The 17,571-nt window shown below is 45.9% G+C and overlaps 1 protein-coding gene across 2 annotated transcripts in view; it reads left to right on the forward strand.

Annotated features, from left to right (window-relative positions):
* The window catches only part of SLC25A35 (solute carrier family 25 member 35), a 123,617-nt gene that overhangs the window by 14,100 nt on the left and 91,946 nt on the right, over nt 1-17,571 (forward strand). For both annotated transcript variants that reach the window (XM_085637847.1, XM_085637848.1), the window contains exon 2: nt 16,366-16,431. In XM_085637847.1, coding sequence (XP_085493973.1) covers nt 16,366-16,431 — 66 coding nt within the window. The remainder of the gene's footprint in view (nt 1-16,365; nt 16,432-17,571) is intronic.

Genomic DNA, 17,571 nt, shown 5'->3' on the forward strand with positions numbered 1-17,571 from the left:
GAAAAAAACGGCACCAAAGTCGGTTCCAGAGGAAAAGGAACTTTTTCACCCGGATCCTGTCGATCCTGGCAGAAAAAGATTTATATTAATCCTGAAACGGGACCTGTCGCAGCTGTGCCATGTAAGAAGAGGAAGTTAGACACAGCACCTGCCACTCCAGTGCCTGTGAAAAAGAAGGACTCTGCTACATCACCTATGCCTCCTTCTTCTCCGGTACTTCCTTCTAACCCACCTCCTCTCCCTAAATCTGTTACACCACCTCTGCCTGTAACTTCTCCACCACATACACCACCTCCAGATGATGAGGATGATAACCAAGGGGTGGGGGGTGATCCAAATGACCCGTTCATAGATCGAGACGACCCACCACAAGATGATTGGGAGTACCCTGTCCCAACAGATCTACCAGACCTCCCAAGCCCCCAGCCATACCCCTCAAAACCATCACCCCCCGCTGATAATATTGGTTTTGGACAACTGCTTAATAGACATGCCGTTTATCACGGCGTCACAATGCACTCAGACACAGCAGAAGAGGACTTCCTTTTGGATACTTTCGAACAGTCCCAAAAGAAAGTGCAAATATTGCCAATGATCAATGGAATCATTAAGCATACCCCTGAAGTTATCAAAGATTCCGTACGTGCCAGGATTCTTAACCCCAGAATCGATAAGAAATATAGACCTGCCCCTGAAGACCCTGCTTACATTAAGGGACAGCTGCCCTTGGATTCTCTAGTAGTTTCCAACGCTATAAAGCGCGCCAACTCACAAACCTCTGGGGATGCGCCAGCCCCTGATAAAGAATCCAAATTAATAGACGCTTCTGGCAAAAGGATAGCTGCGCAGGCAGCCAGTCACTTGCCCATAGCCAACACACAAGCACTGCTGGCTAGATATGATAGGGCCAACTATGACCAACTGGAAACCCTATTACAACATTTGCGTGACCAATATAAAACCCAAGCAAATGATCTAATCCAAGAGGGCAAGCTAATTTCAAACGTGTCAATTAATTGCGCACTTGACGCGCCAGACACTGCCAATAGATCCATCAATACCAGTGTACTCCTTAGACGACATGCCTGGCTGCGCATTTCAGGCTTTAAGCAGGAGGTCCAGACTACCATCCTCAACAAGCCGTTCAACCAAGAACAACGTTTTGGCCCGGCTGTAGAGACTGCACTTGAAAAGATGAAGAAAGACACTGAGACTGCTAAGTCCATGGGAGCGTTACAGTCTCCACAAACACGTGGCTCCTTTTGTCGCTTCTTCTATAGAGGAGCCTCCAGAAACATGGGTGCAGACACCTCATCTTCGTTTAAAGCCACTACACAAACATCCCCCAATAGAGGGTATTTTAGAGACGGATATAGAGGGAATAACAATAAAGGAAGAGGCCGAGGTAATCGTACTCGCACCTCACCCACTACGAAACAGTGACTTCCTTCCGCTTCCCCCAGACCATTCCACTCCGGTCGGGGGAAGATTATCACAGTTCCTACCTGTCTGGAATTTCATCACAACAGACAAGTGGGTAAGACAGATTATCCAATATGGTTACTGCATGGAACTTACAGCTATCCCCCCCACACATACCACCCAAGCAGCGTCCAATGTCCACAGATCATCTCACGCTCCTAAAACAAGAGGTGATCTCACTGCTTCAAAAACACGCAATAGAACCAGTTCCCTTACAACATCAAGGAACAGGGGCTTACTCGCTGTACTTCCTAATACCCAAAAAGTACGGGACTCTAAGACAGATACCCGACCTCAGACCCTTCAAACTATATATACATTCGGATCATTTTCATATGATCATTCTCCAACAAGTGCTCCCGCTGCTACAAGAAGGCGATTTCCTTGCCACACTAGCTCTCAATGACGCTTACTTCCACATTGATTCCCATACATACTGCTCACAGGAAGGATCTATGGTTTGTAGTGGACGGACAATACTATCAGTTCAAAGTCCTTACATTCGGAGTCACCACTGCACCCAGAGTATTCACAAAATGTCTGGCGGTAGTAGCAGCACATCTGAGAAGACAACAGATCCATGTCTTCCCATATCTAGACGACTGGCTAATAAAAGCCAAGTCATTCAACCAATGTGTTCAACTCACTCACCAAACCATCCAAACATTACACAACTTGGGGTTCACGGTCAGCTACACCAAGTCGCGTCTCCAGCGCTCTCATACACACCAATATCTGGGGGCCACAATTAACACCTCCACAGCTCTAGCATATCCCAGTCCAGCCAGGATAGCCAGCATACAAACCCTCATCACAAAATTTCAAGCCCAACACTCTCTCCCAGCCAGTGTGTTCATGCAACTCGGGCATGATGGCATCTTGCATTTTTATTGTACCTTATGCAAGACTTCAAATGCGCCCCTTACAGGAATGTCTAGCACATCAGTGGAATCCGGCTCATGGACAACTTACAGATCTGGTGTTGGTAGACAGCCGTACATATCGCTCTCTGCAGTGTTGGAATACAAAAAACGTGTCCAAATGGCGGCCGTTCCTCGAATCTGTTCCACAGATAGTGCTCACGACAGACTCATCACTCACAGGATGGAGAGCCCATCTCCTCGGACATACAACCCAAGGCAAATGGACCACTCAACAACAAGTGCTCCACATCAATCACCTAGAACTACTAGCAATATTTCTAGCTTTAAAATCATTCCAAGTACATGTACAAAACAAAGCTGTCCTGATCCGGACGGACAACATGACAGCCATGTACTACATACAAAAACAAAGAGGCACACATTCTCTGCAGCTGTCCCAGCACGCACAGAACATTTGGAGATGGGCCATCCCACAAAATATGTATCTACTTGCCAAACACCTACCAGGAGTTCACAATCAGATTGCGGATCTCTTAAGTCGACAAACAAAACAGATTCACGAATGGGAACTACATCCCCAGGTTCTTCTACCGTTTTTCCAGATGTGGGGCCACCCAGACGTAGATCTGTTCGCCACACACAAACGCAAAATGCCCAACCTTCGCCACCAGGTTTCCACACCCATTGTCCGAGGGCAATGCGATATGGATGAACTGGTCAGGCAGATTTCCGTACGCTTTTCCACCACTCCCACTGATTCCACTAGTGGTACGCAAGCTCCGACAACAGTCTCTCAAACTAATCTTAGTAGCTCCCACATGGGCACGCCAACCGTGGTTCACAACACTGTTGGAACTCTCACTAGTTCCGCACCAAAAACTACACCTGTCCCCATCCCTGCTGACGCACAACCATGGAGAGATCAGACATCCAGATCCAGGTCAGCTGAATCTGGCGATCTGGCTCCTGAAGTCCTAGAGTTCGGTTACCTTAACCTACCACCAGACTGTATGAACATCATTAAAGAAGCCAGACGCCCTACTACTAGAGCTTGCTATGCTGCAAAATGGAAAAGATTTGCCATTGACTGCACCAACAACCATATTGATCCACTGGATGCCTTCATCCAGAATATCATTTGCTACCTATTACCCTTGCAAATATGTAAACTAGCATACTCATCCATACGTTTACATCTAGCAGCACTTGCTGCTTATCTGCAAAACAGACAACACTTGTCACTTTTTAGAGTCCCTGCAATTAAAGCCTTCATGGAGGGCCTGAAAAGAATCATTCCTCCTAGATTACCACCCTCTCCAGTGTGAAATCTAAATATTGTTCTTACCAGGCTCATGGGACCCCCATTTGAACCTTTACATAAATGCGAACTGCAGTTCCTCACATGGAGAGTAGCTTTCCTTATTGCCATCACCTCTCTTAGAAGAGTAAGTGAGATCCAGGCTTTAACCATACAAGAACCATTGTTACAATTACATCGTAACAAGGTGGTTCTCAGAACAAACACAAAATTCCTTCCTAAAGTCATCTCTCCATTTCATCTTAACCAAAAAGTAGAGTTTATCAGTGTTTTTTCCAAACCCGGACTCCGTAGTGGAGAGAGCTCTACACACACTGGATGTTAAAAGAGCCCTGCTTTATTACATTGACAGAACCAAATCCTTTCGCAAAACTAAATAACTGTTCGTAGCTTTCTCCCCACCGCATAAGGGTAATCCCATCTCCAAGGCTGGGATTGCAAGGTGAATCGTCAAATGTATCCAAATATGCTACCAGAAAGCGAAACGCACATTGACAATTCCCCTAGGGCGCATTCCACACGCAAACTAGGGGCCTCTATGGCATTCTTAGGGAACATTCCCCTAGAAGATATTTGTAAGGCAGCAACATGGTCTTCAACACACACCTTCACTAAACGCTATTGTGTTGACGTGCAAGCCAAGCAGCAAGCTTCTGTGGGCCAAGCTAGGGGAGATACTGCTGTGCAGTCTATGCAAGTGTGTGATCTGCAGATCATATGACTCGAACGGAAAATGCTACTTACCAGTATGCATCTGTTCTTGGCATGTAGAGCTGCAGATCCTCACACGCCCACCCACTTCCCCGGGACCTGTATCTGCTCCAGTTCTATCTTACTTAGATATACTCACATGAACATCTTTTTCTTTCTACTAACTCCATCATTTCCCATCATGGCAAAAAACAATCTAAGGATGGAGTCGATGCCCATGCGCACTATCGTCCAAGGGAGGAGTCACCTATCTCGTGACTACAAAGACTTCTTCCAAGACCACAACGTGCAAGCATCCGAGCCCAACACCAGATGGCGATCTAATGCAAGTGTGAGGATCTGCAGCTCTACATGCCAAGAACAGATGCATACTGGTAAGTAGCATTTTCCATAGAATTGAACGCTCCTTTTCATTTGTTATTTCTTGACCTTCTGTTGGGGTGGCCTCTTAGCAATGGGGTCACAAAAGTAGAGCGTTGGAGGAAATTGGTATTAATTACCCACCAGTGTGCCGTTAGGAGCCCACATTGCCAGTGTGCCTTTTTCTGCTATGATAAAGGCCTAAAGCCTGACATTTATTGTAAATAGGCATTTGCATGGATTGTTGTTACTCTATAATAAAGGCTAAAGGTAGGTATTTTGTTAAATGGAATCTCAAAGATTGCTGTAATAGTCAGTGGTTTTGGTGACCCGTGTGACTAACCATGGATATGGATGGTTTGCTTGGTGAGACTCCTCGTTAAACCCTTGGATGCCAAAGGTCTGCTCTCTCTATGAAAATATATGATAATCTAAATGGGCATGACATTGATGGTGAAAAGAATATGTTCAACTCAATATGCATTTAAAGATGGGTTATTTATTTGCCTACTAATAGTTATTTTGGTGCTTCAAATGTCACAGATTACCTTTTTAGGAAAGGATTTTGGTGTTGGTTACCACCTCTGACAAACCCTAAAGGGAGAAGATTTGCGCTGTAATAATTCTTGCTAGGATCCCTTCTAAGCTGTCTGATAGGATCTTGTATTAAAATATAATTAAATAATACATACATATAGAGTGCCTTTGAGTAAGCTCTGTTTCTCCATTTGGTCTTTCTCCTTGTCATTTACATTCTGCTCGCCTGTTGTGTTTAGACAGCAGCATGTTTTCTTTGTATTATTATTCATCTTTCATATGTTGTTGAGTACCTGTTTTATTGTGATTGAGCCACAGGGTGAATGCAAGAACGAGTCTGTGGATGGATGGATGAAGGGATGCAGGAGTGCAATGAGGAGTGGAAGAGTGCATGTATGATGACTTAATGAGTGCCTACACCCATCAGTGATACACACGCAGCACACTATTCATAAGCCAGACTGTAAGAAATTAGATTATTATTGTGGGGTTGGTGACTACCCGCCTCTAAGGATAATTACAACCTTTGTCAGGGTGAAACTTCAAAGTCAATAAATGAAGTTGAGCTCGAAGCCCTTGGAAGCAATGGCACAAAGCAGACCGGCTATAGGGAAATGGCACTAAAAGGCTCTGAGCATCAATGATGGTGTATGGTTTGCGGTAGATCAGGACTAAGACTCAATTCCAGGCTGATTGTGATGGAGCGCAGGTCTGATACAGTAAGCGGATTCATCGGAGTCGAAAATGTTACCTTCTGACTTAGTCTCTTAAGCCCCAATCAACCACAAGAGTACACTTCTGAAGCTCCTGCAGGACCTAAGAGGAGGCACTTCGAGACTCGGATGGTGTCTGACAGAGGCCAGGGTCCAGTCCAGGTCCATTTGTCTCTGTTCATTTGGATATTTTCAGGAAAAGGCTTCTTCAGACATGTTGTCTCCATATATCCACATATAAGGTTGGCCAGCTGACCCTGGATTCCATATCATTGTTATGGGGACAAGAGGTAGCAGGTCCAGTTCTTCGTGGCTCATCTCGGGTCACAATCTGAAGGTCCAGTCCTCTTCTGATCTTCCGCAGGTCTATAAAGTATTCTGAAGAGGGGTCTGGGATTGACACATTTATGCCTGTCACGAATTAAGGGGTGACTCCTGGGCACTGCCTAACTAATAGGGTAAAAGTTCCCGGGCCCAACTCTACCCACAGTTTCAATAGTACCTGTTTGGCTTACTGCAAACAGCCCCAATGTGCCATGTATCATGGCATTTTCAAAATTGTGAAAGTCTTCGGACGTACTAAACCTGGACTCTGAGGGCTGGGGAGTGTACCATGAAATCCTAGTTTCCTTCCACATTGAACACTAAAATCCATTTTGAAGCAGGTACTGTACCCACAACAAACCCAGAGATAGAAGTCTGGTAGAACAAGAGTAGGGCCCTTCAGCTACCTGACCGGGGATCCATAAGAATGTTCTTTGCATCCTGTTCTCGCTCTTTCAAGTGTTCCTGAAAGGTTTGCTGTGGCTCAACAGACCAGTAGGCAGGATTTGACAGTGTGTTGTCACCAGATGCCTACAGCCCCCACTTGGAGTATCCTATGAAGTTTAGAGGAGTCATCTTTGCCTGTTCAGGGCAGCCTATTGTTTGCTCCTGGGAGGCATTTCACTCATTTTAATGGCTGAGCACAGGCTGAGAGCTGGCAGAGGCTTATTCTAACTAACCCTCTGACAGGTCAGGCAGGTAAACCTCTGAAAGTTACTTTTATGTAATATTTATTAAAAAATCCTAAGTCACAATGAACTTGGATTTCTAATAACTATTAAAATAGCTGTTTATTTTTCTAGCTGGTCCCATTGTGAGATACTGTATCAGTATATTAATCTCTACTCTGGCTTTCTACATAGGACAGGCAGGCCTGCCCCAGGTAGGCCTGCCCCAGTAAAATAGCTTTTTGTTTCTTGTCACTGTAGGGCCATGGTAATATGTTTCTACAGAACTCTGTTTTAAATACCATGAACCCTGCCTTGCAGGGCCTACATAGGGATGGTTTATTATTTAAAAGCAATGTTTTCTACTGTTGAGAAGAATTATTTTAGCAGGGCTAACACTGCAGCAGTCAGGCTACACAGGTTTGGCTTGAAGTCATGTTTGCCCTGTTACTGTAGTGGATGGTACAATAGGTGCTGCAGTCCCCTAATGGCAATTAACTTACAGGTCCCGGTGCACTTTCTACACCATATACTATATACTTTTTGGCAAGTTAAATGTACTAGTTAGAAATAAGCCAATTCACCCATGCTTAAAACAGAAGCACAGACACTCTACTCCTGGTTAGCAGGGGTAAAGTGCACTGTTCTAATGTGTGCATTAAAACAGGATCCAGCAAGAGGCAAACAAATCTGGGGTGACCACTCGGAACAGGAGATTTCCTACACAGACCTATTGTCTTTGTGCATTTTGAAGCACTTGCCTACATGGTTAGCACACGTCACCATGTAGGGTCTGGTTGGAGGTGTGCTGTCTTTGTTTTGAACATATGTGGGAAGTGTTTCTATGTTGTGTTTGATGACTACCAAGCTACAGTTATCACATTATGGGATGCAGTGCCAAAAAGTGTGATGGATGAATGATTAAATGAATGATTCCGTTATATAAAGCGTGCTGGGGCATCCTGGCAATGGTTGCGTAGAGAGAAACTAGAGTCTGAGAACCTCTGGGGACCAATTAGGTAACAGGAGAAAAGGACCAGGCCAGGGTCCTATCTCTTTGAAGAAGTGTGTCTTTAAGAGTGCCATGAAAGTGGACTCTGAAGAGATACTCTGAAGGTGTTCAGGAAAGAGAGTTCCGCAACTTATGGGAGCCAGGAAGGTAAAAGCGCAGCCACCATCTCTTTATTTATGTACCCTAGGTATGCACAACAGATTTTGGTGAGTTTAATGCAGGTTTCTAAGAAGTCAGTACTTTTTTACCTTTTCTTGAATGTGAGCCGGGCCTGTCTGTTGCATCGTCCTAAACATGAATAAGGGCTTTGAATTTTATTCTTTGGCTAATAGATAGCCAAGAAAGGTCTATCGGGCCCTTCCAAATTGAATTACGTTGTGGAATGTTCAGCACCAGTTGACCCGCTGCGTTCTAAACTCGCTGTAATGTGTTGATCACCTCTTGAGGAGACCCAAGAAGGAGGACATTTGCATAATCCAGCCTTGATGTAATGTCCATGAAGTGTGAGGGAAAGGCAAAAGTTTATGGTTTTCAATATGCTGACCGCTTTGATCATTTCTGCAGGTCATTTTTAGGTCTCGCCTAGCGACGCAGCGCATGCGCTGATCGCCTTGCCGAGATCTATTGTTGTCGGTTTGGTGGGCGAAGGGGGACAGGACATGTGCATGCGTACGTCTAACAGCTTAGCTGAAGACACAGCAGATGTGCGCGTACGGGTGACAGGAGATGTGCACGTGTACGGCTCTGCTCGGTTGCTCCCTCTCTCCTTCCATGTCTGTGCGCACGCAGGACAAAACATATGCAAGCGCTCTGCTTGCGTTGTTAAGGACAAAACATATGCACGCTCTCTGCTTTTGTTGTTAAGGACAAAACATATGCACGCGCTCTGTCGGTAGCTTGTTTATACTTACACTGTCACTTTTAATGACAGAGTGCCTGTTTGCAGGTCCACCGCGGCCCTAAATAAAAGCCTTGCAAATACCAGCCTGCACGCCCTGTCCACGGTCCCCAGCTCTCGGTGGCAGTCTTCCGATTAGCAACGCACCCCTTGATGCGGGCGAGGCATAACATCCTCCAGTTTGAGACACATTAGTCCTTTTCAGGGAGCTGCCAAAATGCATGCGTTGACCCCCCCCCCCCACCCGTCCGAAGCCCCTTGCTCAGCTGACAAAATGGCCCAGACAACGCGCTTAAAAGCCTCGCTTGTTCCTCGTGTTCAGCTTGACTCCTCGGGACGTCTATATTGATGAGGTATTTCCCTGCGCGGGCAGGCCATTAACCCCACGGAGGTGTCAGGACGGCTCACTGTCTCGCGTCCCTCTCATCCCCCTTGTTTTTAGTGGCGTCCAACACTGCAGACGACATCGGGGCCTGGTACATAAGTGGTATTACACAAGTCAGCCTCCACCTTGGAAAAATGAAAAGCGGACTCGAGCCCTTTGGGAGTTCAACTTAAGTACTGAAAGTTACCGAGAGTGCACTAACTCACTATGCTACTGCGCCATAAATATGTGAACGTTTAGTCTGTAGGTCACCCAAATACGTCAGCAGTATATGTATTAACACTAAGTGATACCTCACATATTTTAACATTTAACCTGCAGGTTATATTCTGATGTTTCCAATATGCTCTTTAACTCACTAACCTATGTCGCCAGTATGTTAACAAGGTGTGTGGCTTAACAGCTTGGGCGGCCGACTTTGAAGCTGGGGAGCCAGGTTTGAGTTCGGGAGGCTCAAGCATCCTTTGTTTTTGTGCAAATCACTTAATCTCCCCGTGCCTAGAAATCAATGTGTCCCTCTGTAATACACCTGTTGCAGCGCTCTCATACCTCTGGGTCGAGTTCGCAAAATAAAACTCCCCCAAAAAAAACACATATACCCTTTAGGTTATACACTTATAGCTCCAGCAGGTGCACTAACCCACGGCGCAGATTTGTAGTGCGGCGCACAGGCATTCCGAGGGTGCCTGTTCCCAGCACTTTCCCCTCCTCTCCCACTTGTTTGGGCTTTGCGTACCTAAGATTCCTCAAGCCTACAAACTCCCAATGCCGTCACATAAGGGGTCTATTTAGTCTCTAAAATGGGTGCTGTCTGGATGTCCCAGTTACTGAGAGGACATTTTAGAGCCAAGGGTCACACGGCAGCTATAAACGCAATTATTTACGCCACGCCACAGGGAAGACAAACTGGTTATTTGACTTGAGGGGGGGGGAGGAAAACAGCACAGAAGATATGTAATCATATTTCATGGCGGCGTCTTGATGTCTCTACGACCAATTGTTTGTATATGTAGATTTCATGTACTATTCGTTTTCGCTTTACACTACCTCTCTTCAAGTAGGCGAATGAGGGAATACCTCTTTTCTACACTCGCCTCCATAAAATGGGACCGTCAGTGTAAGAACGAACATGTCCGCTTTTGTGCCGGTCGTCTCCAAATGGGGGCAGTTGGGAGGGGTGCCGTATTTGATGGAAAACTGTCAAATCCGTCCCAGTGATCTTTAGTTTGCCTCTTATGATTCAGTGCGTCAGACAGTCGCCATTTTAATTAAAGCGATGGGCGTTTTTGTGTTTCCATAAAAATGCTTTTTTTCCACGTGTCAACACTGGGCGCAGCCCGCAGGGTCCATAGTTTCGGAGCTGGCCACTAACCCACATCTCTCTCGCTCTCTTTCCATTGCTTTTTGCTGCACTCCCCAGCACCTGGCACTCTGTCCATCTCTCCCGTCTCCTCTACATCCGTCCTCCCTGCCCTGTCCCCTCGATTCCAGTGTCTTTGTTCCCTTTGGAGTCCTATTGCCTCGGTGCTATTCCCCCCCCTCTCTTTCTTCCTCTCTGTCCCCCATTCCCTCCATCCCACTTGCTCTCTCTTCTTCCTTCATCTCTCCCTACTTCTCGGTCTCTTTCCCCACTGGATCTCTCTCTCTTACTTATCTCTCTCCCCCTCTTTCTTCACTCTCACTTCCCACCGTATCTGTCTCCCCGCCCCCACCAAGTCTGCCTCTGTCTCCTCTTTCTCTTCTTCCTCCTCCTCATCCTGGGGCTGTAATAGGGAGCCCCGAGGCCCTCTCTGAAAATGCGAGCTGGAGGTGACGTTAAGTGTGATAGCACCAAGGTGTGAACCGAGAGAAGAGGCGGGGGCGGGGTGGGCGGCAGGTAGAGGGTCAAAGGGGGCACTGGCTCTCAGAGAGGTGAGCAGGGGCGGGCAGCAGTCTGAGCACAAAAACAACACCAGGCAGACGCTCCGCGGCCCATCGAAGCGCTAAACTTGTGAAACTGAAACAGCAACACAGCATCCAAAAACCCATCACTGCCTTAGGGCAAATCGCCCCGGCAGGTACCCAAAACTCATCACTGTCAGAAGGCAACCGCCGCGGCAGCCTTCAAAAGCTCATCGCCGCCAGAAGACATTTGGCAGACGAATACAAGACTCTGCGACTAAACTTGCTGACACTTCCGCAACCCAAACTTGACCGCAACCCGCGGCCTATCACATTGCTGACCTTGTGATCCACCCTCTACTGTGACAAAGCGTCACACATCAATAAGACAACCTAAACAGCGATTAAAAAAACTCAAAATGAATGTGGAGTAATGAGGCTATCGCCTCGGTATCCAAAAACTCACCGCTGTCAGATGGAATCTGACAGGCGAAAACAAGACACACGGACGCTCCGCGGGGAGCCTGGTGTAAACTGAAGAAACGTACACTTCTTAGCACTACAAAGCAGCCGAAGTGCGCCTTTCACTAGAGCCAACAAACGGCTGCCATTGCCGGCTTAACAGACGGGGGATTAAAGAAATAATTAATTGTCACTTTAATTTGTTTGCTACATGTGAAGGCTTTCCTTCCTCTTCTGTTTGTCCCGACTCTGGAGAATGTGTGCATTGCTATGTCCTTACAATGCTCACTTTTTCATGTGTTCTTTTTCCCCATTCTCTTTGTGTTGCCTTCTCGCTCGTGTGCTTTCTCACTACCAGCTCTACTTTCCTCTCTTTAGCACCTTTCATCCCCACGCTCGGTGTTTCTTCCACCCCTCGTCTCCATGTTGTTTCCCCACCCAGCCCCTTGTAACTTCTCTGCCACCCTCTTTAAAGATAAAAGAGCGCTTTCAAGCTTTTTTCCCCAACTCCGATTGGTAACTAAAAAGAACAAACATTTGCAATGCAATAGATCTCGCATTTACGTGAGTTTGAGCTATTGACATTGCAAATAACAATGCCTTTTATATTTGTTTTAGTTTTAAAAACATAAATAAAAGGCATCGTCCTTTACAATGCCAATAGCTTTAACTTGTGTATCTGCGAGACCTATTGCATTGCAAATGCTTGTATAGTATTTGTTATGATCTCATTCAGCTAACGTGGTTGCTACACAGGGTTGTCCATTTTGAGAAATGGCCAGGAGATCTGTTGGGGTGGACTTTCTCACATACGACCACATACACTTGGGATGTTAGCACTAGATACTTTTCATATCTACTTTTGCTCTGCTGTGCCCTAGAAACATCCTATAATGGGATTAAGTAATAAAACAAGATATAAATATGACTGCACATTGGTGAGATGCTCTCACCCAGTGCCAAAAAATCTTTAGGGAATGAGTGAAACAACCTTTAATTCCGACTAGTGAGGGAAGATCATTAAATGAAACTTTTCTTTTTTCTGCACTACTTCGACTTATGCCATTTACCAATGTTGGGGTGCTCCAGTCCATGTTTGAAAGGGCTGTTTTAGGCTTGGCGTACATCAGGCTTGGGTTCTTAATGTTTTAAATGATTTATTCACTCGGAATTGCTTGTTTAAGCTGTCTGCCCCGAACATGTAGCACTATATATAATGTTGTTTCTTTTTACAGTTTATTTCCTCAGAATTCTTGATATCTCGTTAAGTGTTCCCTCTCTCTACTCCTAAAACCTTGCATGGAAAACTGACCTTGCTTTCCAAAGAATTCCCCTCACTCCTTTCTTTATAGGGACCCTCTCGTTAGCCTCCATGGCTTCTATTTCTTAGCATAGTCATCTCTCATGCCTGTCTGCCTTAATCTCCTATTGTCATTCTGCAGATTTCTCGCACTTCATTTCATAGCTCGCAACCGCTCCTTTTTTTAAGTTTAATCCCTGCAACCTAATAGTTCCTAACCTCCACCAGCCTACTTATCTCACCAGCCCCCACTAATTTTCTGACCCCTCCCAACTGGCATTTTCATCTACCACAAAGAAAAAGAAGGGCATGCATGGATTTGTAATCCCAATAATGAACTATACCACTGGATGAACCTTGGGTTTCGGACTAGTGGGCTAATCACCATAAAGCGTTTTGTAAGCGCTATACAAGTGCAATTACAGTCCCTTATGCTCAAGAACGCCTCAGCGGTTCAGAATTGTTGTCCACCTTGGAACAATCGTTAGCCAAATAAAGAGAAATTCAAGAAAAAAATGCAGTACGCTTTTTCCCCCCAAAAATGTAAATGAAGGCTAGGAGCAAACAGTAAAATCTTAAGGAGATTTAAAGATAGCTGACACTGGTAGTGTCCGGTTTGATGTAAAAAGGAGCATAAACAAATATACGTAAATAAGATGAGGACGTACTGTCGGAGGAAGTTAACAAAGTGTTCCGCTGAACTGTCAAAAAGGAATCCGAGAATAAAGTATTGCAGAGCTGTGTGTATACACACAGGAAAACACGAACCGGTGCCTACACCCAAGTGTGGCACGCCTTCATTATTGCGCCAGTACATGCGTGGCCATGGCCAGCACCCAAAACCAGCTAAGTTTCTACCACTTCTGGAGAATAGAAGTCCTGTCCTGATCTCTGACAGGCATCGGGCATCATCTCATTGACAGTAACAGTTCACCTTTTCGCTCACGTATAGTATTTACCCCAGTTCCGCGTGTCTTTAGACACTGCAAGCTCACTCTTGCACACCAGGTTGGCGTTCATCGAAAGGGAGGTTCTTTTTGAGGAGATCAAGGAATGTTTAAAGGCTTACTTTACTCCACCCAGGCACATCCGTTTACACCATTTGTATGGAATGTGTAACCACAAATCTGGCAAAACGGATGCGCACCAAGTCAAATACGACACAGGACAATTTTATGCTAGTTTTGCTTTAATTAAGCCTGGGCGGTGAACTCCGCTCCACTCATGGAGTTTTTAGGCACTCTGCGTTACGCGGCGCTCGCGGAGTTCCGAAAAACTCCGCTCAGCAGAGCGGAATTTTTTTTCCTCGCTCGCATTCGTCAACCGCATTGTTGGCGAGCGAGGAAAATCCACCCCCCGGCATGATTTTTCCTTGTTCGCGATCATCAACATCAAGTGGGCGAGCACATGCGTGATAAAATAAACCTCCCGGGGAGATTTCTCAATGCGGGGGGGTCAGGTATCTCATTGCGAGCGGTCGTATATGTTCGTGGCTGCTTGCGTTGAGAAACTGCCCGTTCGCGTTGAGAATGCTGCTGCTCGAGTAAAATTCTACTCTAGCGGCAGAAAGGAGAGTAGCACTCGCTTGCGCTGTGCATAGTGCCGTTCGCGATCATTGCGCAGTGCGGACAAGCATCCGGCACTGAAAATCACCGTGAACAGCATTTTTATATCGCACTCCGCTGCTTGCGGAGCTCCGCGTAGCGCAGCAGAGTTTTTTTTCACTTCACAGAGTTTCGCGTAGCACAACTCCGCGAACTCCGCCCAGGGTTAGCTTTAATTACGAATAGTAAAGAAAATACATTTTGTCAACTTTTCAATGGCACTAATATGCTTTTCCCGTTCCCTATTACATAAGCCGTACAAATTGAGTTGCCTAACTTATTTTTTTTTGTTGCTTTTTGCTCCAGTGCAAAGTTTCCATAATACAGCACAAGAGCTGTTAGATTTAACCTTGTAAATTGTAACCTTACAATTACTTTTTAACTCTTAGCCACTCATTAGGAACAGCCCGGTGATTCGGTGAAAATAACAACCATTCTCCGCGAGAAGGACTTTATCAAGTGCGATAAATGGCAACTGTTTGGGAGAGTAGAGTGGATTTTGGTGCTTATCACACCAACGTTTCGATGGATCTGTAATTGCCAGGCATTTTTCCTCCAGTAAATTTCGGCAGGTTTTACCTGTCGATATATATCTGGAGAAAATACGATTCTGCTGTGTTAGCCACAAAGCCTATAATTCCAGTATGTTCTGCACTAGGAGTGATCATACATATCAGAAGTATACAGACCACTTGTAAAATGAGTTGTTGCATTTTTATTCTATAAGTAGCATAAATAGTGTGAAATGAATTTGCCCTACTTTTTTGTAAAAAGGTTATTCATGGACTATGATGGATTTGTTGGACGTCTCTTTACGATGCAAATCGTTTCATAATTAGTTCAGCAAAGCAAAATATATTTTCTCCATTTCCTAGGAAACAAGTACTAAAGATGGTACTATAGGGTTTGCATTGTTGTTTTGAACCAGTGTAAAGAGGATGGGCCACAACCCCCACTTACTTTTCATGATGGGCCACAGCCCCCACTTACTTTACAACGAGAAATAGACGCAAGGCCCTGAGAATATTTATCTGTTCCTGAAACAGAGTGAAATTTCAGGATGTGTAAAAATGATTACTGACAGCCAGGAGTAGGATGAATAGTTGAGTCAATCCACATATTTTACTGCTGGAGAAGGAAGGACTGCTGTGGGCGGGTACTCTGGAGACCAGGCAGTGAGCCCCAAAGTATCCTGCCTGGCAGAGTTGGTAGCTGCCCTGGTATGACTGGCAGGGCCTAGTGACTGATCTGCAGTCCTGCAAATAGGTTTGTCCTAGTCTACGTTTACCACAGCTGGGAAATCTCCTCTGGTCCTGTGTTAAAGTCCTAATTCTGTGGACTAACATATTGTTTCTGTTCCCTCCGTCTTTACCCACTATTTTGCTTTAATAATATGCAGACTTTATTTAAAACAAAAGAAAAAAAGCAGAATAAAGTGGCTAGCACTTTGTCATCTGTTATGTTTTGTCTTCGAGTGATGTAGATGCTTCTCTGATTTAGGAAAGCTGATATGGTAGCAATGAGGTATTACTGAAAGTGTCGTGTGTGGCAGACTGGTGGATCAGGAGTCACAACGAGGGGTAATTGCGCTTATATGCATCTTAACTGGAACTGGTCATGAAATGTATCTAACGTGCTTTTCAGATTATACTCCACCTTTTATCTTTACTGATTTATAAGTGCCAAGGGTTAATTCAGCGTTGGGTGTGCTGGATGAAAGGTTTGAACTATGATGGAACACTGGTGGGAGAGCTTCGCTTCAAGCCAATGCTGCCTTCAAATGTAAGGGCTGGGCGTACCCTGAACAACATGTTTCTTCTTTGCAGGTGAAGACCCACCTCCAGGTTCAGTCTGCCACCGAAATAGCTGTGGGGCACCAGCATTCTCATCGCGTATGTATGGCTTTGTGGAAACCTTTTCTCTCTGTGTGATGGTTGTACTGTGTCCCTGGGTCCTTGCTCTTCAGAACCTATGCTCAATGCAACACAAGCTGCTTACCCGTGACAATAGGACTATCGCTTAACTTTCTTGTAGTGTATGAAGCCATTCGACTTCTTCCTATCGCTGCTAAGATGTCAGCTCGGCCTGAAGTACATATTTTTACCTGCAGTGCGGTCCCCTCCGTCTCCCGTGAGGAGACAAGGCCGGCCTGCTCCCTCCCTCCATCCCTGTGGGTGGACAGCCCCCCACACCTCCCATATGTTGCCACATCTCCTGGAGATCCGCAGGTGGCTGCTTCTGACCCCACCCAAGATGAAGCTCGAAAAGGGTGTTCTCATCCGGACGGTGCTTGCCGTGTGCGACACGGAGAGTGCGGGTAATGATTACTCTTCTGCTATAGGGTGCATGGCCCATGGGAGGGCTGCCAGCAGTGGGAGATTCCCTGGAGTTTGCACCACTGGGGCTTAGAAAGGGCAGGGCACACGCCCCCATGTCCAGGGTGTGATTCTTGAATCTGCGTTTGGTAACGTGGAACCTGCTGCTTTGTCAGTCCAGGCCCGCATTAGCCTTTGTTTTCAGCGACTTGAGAAGTCTGTCGCCAATCCTGGGAGTAGCAGGAAATATTCATACTTTGCACGGTTCCAATGGCTCCGCTGTCTGAGGGCTGATCTTGAGAGTGAGAGCATTTGTGTGTCTGTGCTAGAGTCCAATAGACGCCAAAGTCTTTCAAAGAACCAAACCCCCTCCAGGCGGCGAGTCTCCCTTCCCCGCTTCCCCCCTCATTCCATCCAACTGCGCTCTGCTACCTTAAATCACCACTGACAACTTTATTGGGTGCCTGAAAAGGTCGCAGTTTATTCGCATAATAACAATTTATACATTTGTATCACATTGTTCATGGTTATGTACATGTTGCATTATTAGTATTCTTGACCCAGCTTTAACCCAGCTTTATCAATCACCTGGGAGGGGAGGGAAACCCTTTTTGGGTTTTCTGATTTCGGGTCTAGGCTTCAGCTTGCTACCGATTTGGCGGGTCTCCGTTTGGACCTGTCTGGGCCGCAAGCGCCGCCCCGCTCGCCCTGTACCCT

Source organism: Triturus cristatus, chromosome 12 (assembly GCF_964204655.1).
Source record: "Triturus cristatus chromosome 12, aTriCri1.1, whole genome shotgun sequence".
Lineage (NCBI taxonomy): Eukaryota > Metazoa > Chordata > Amphibia > Caudata > Salamandridae > Triturus > Triturus cristatus.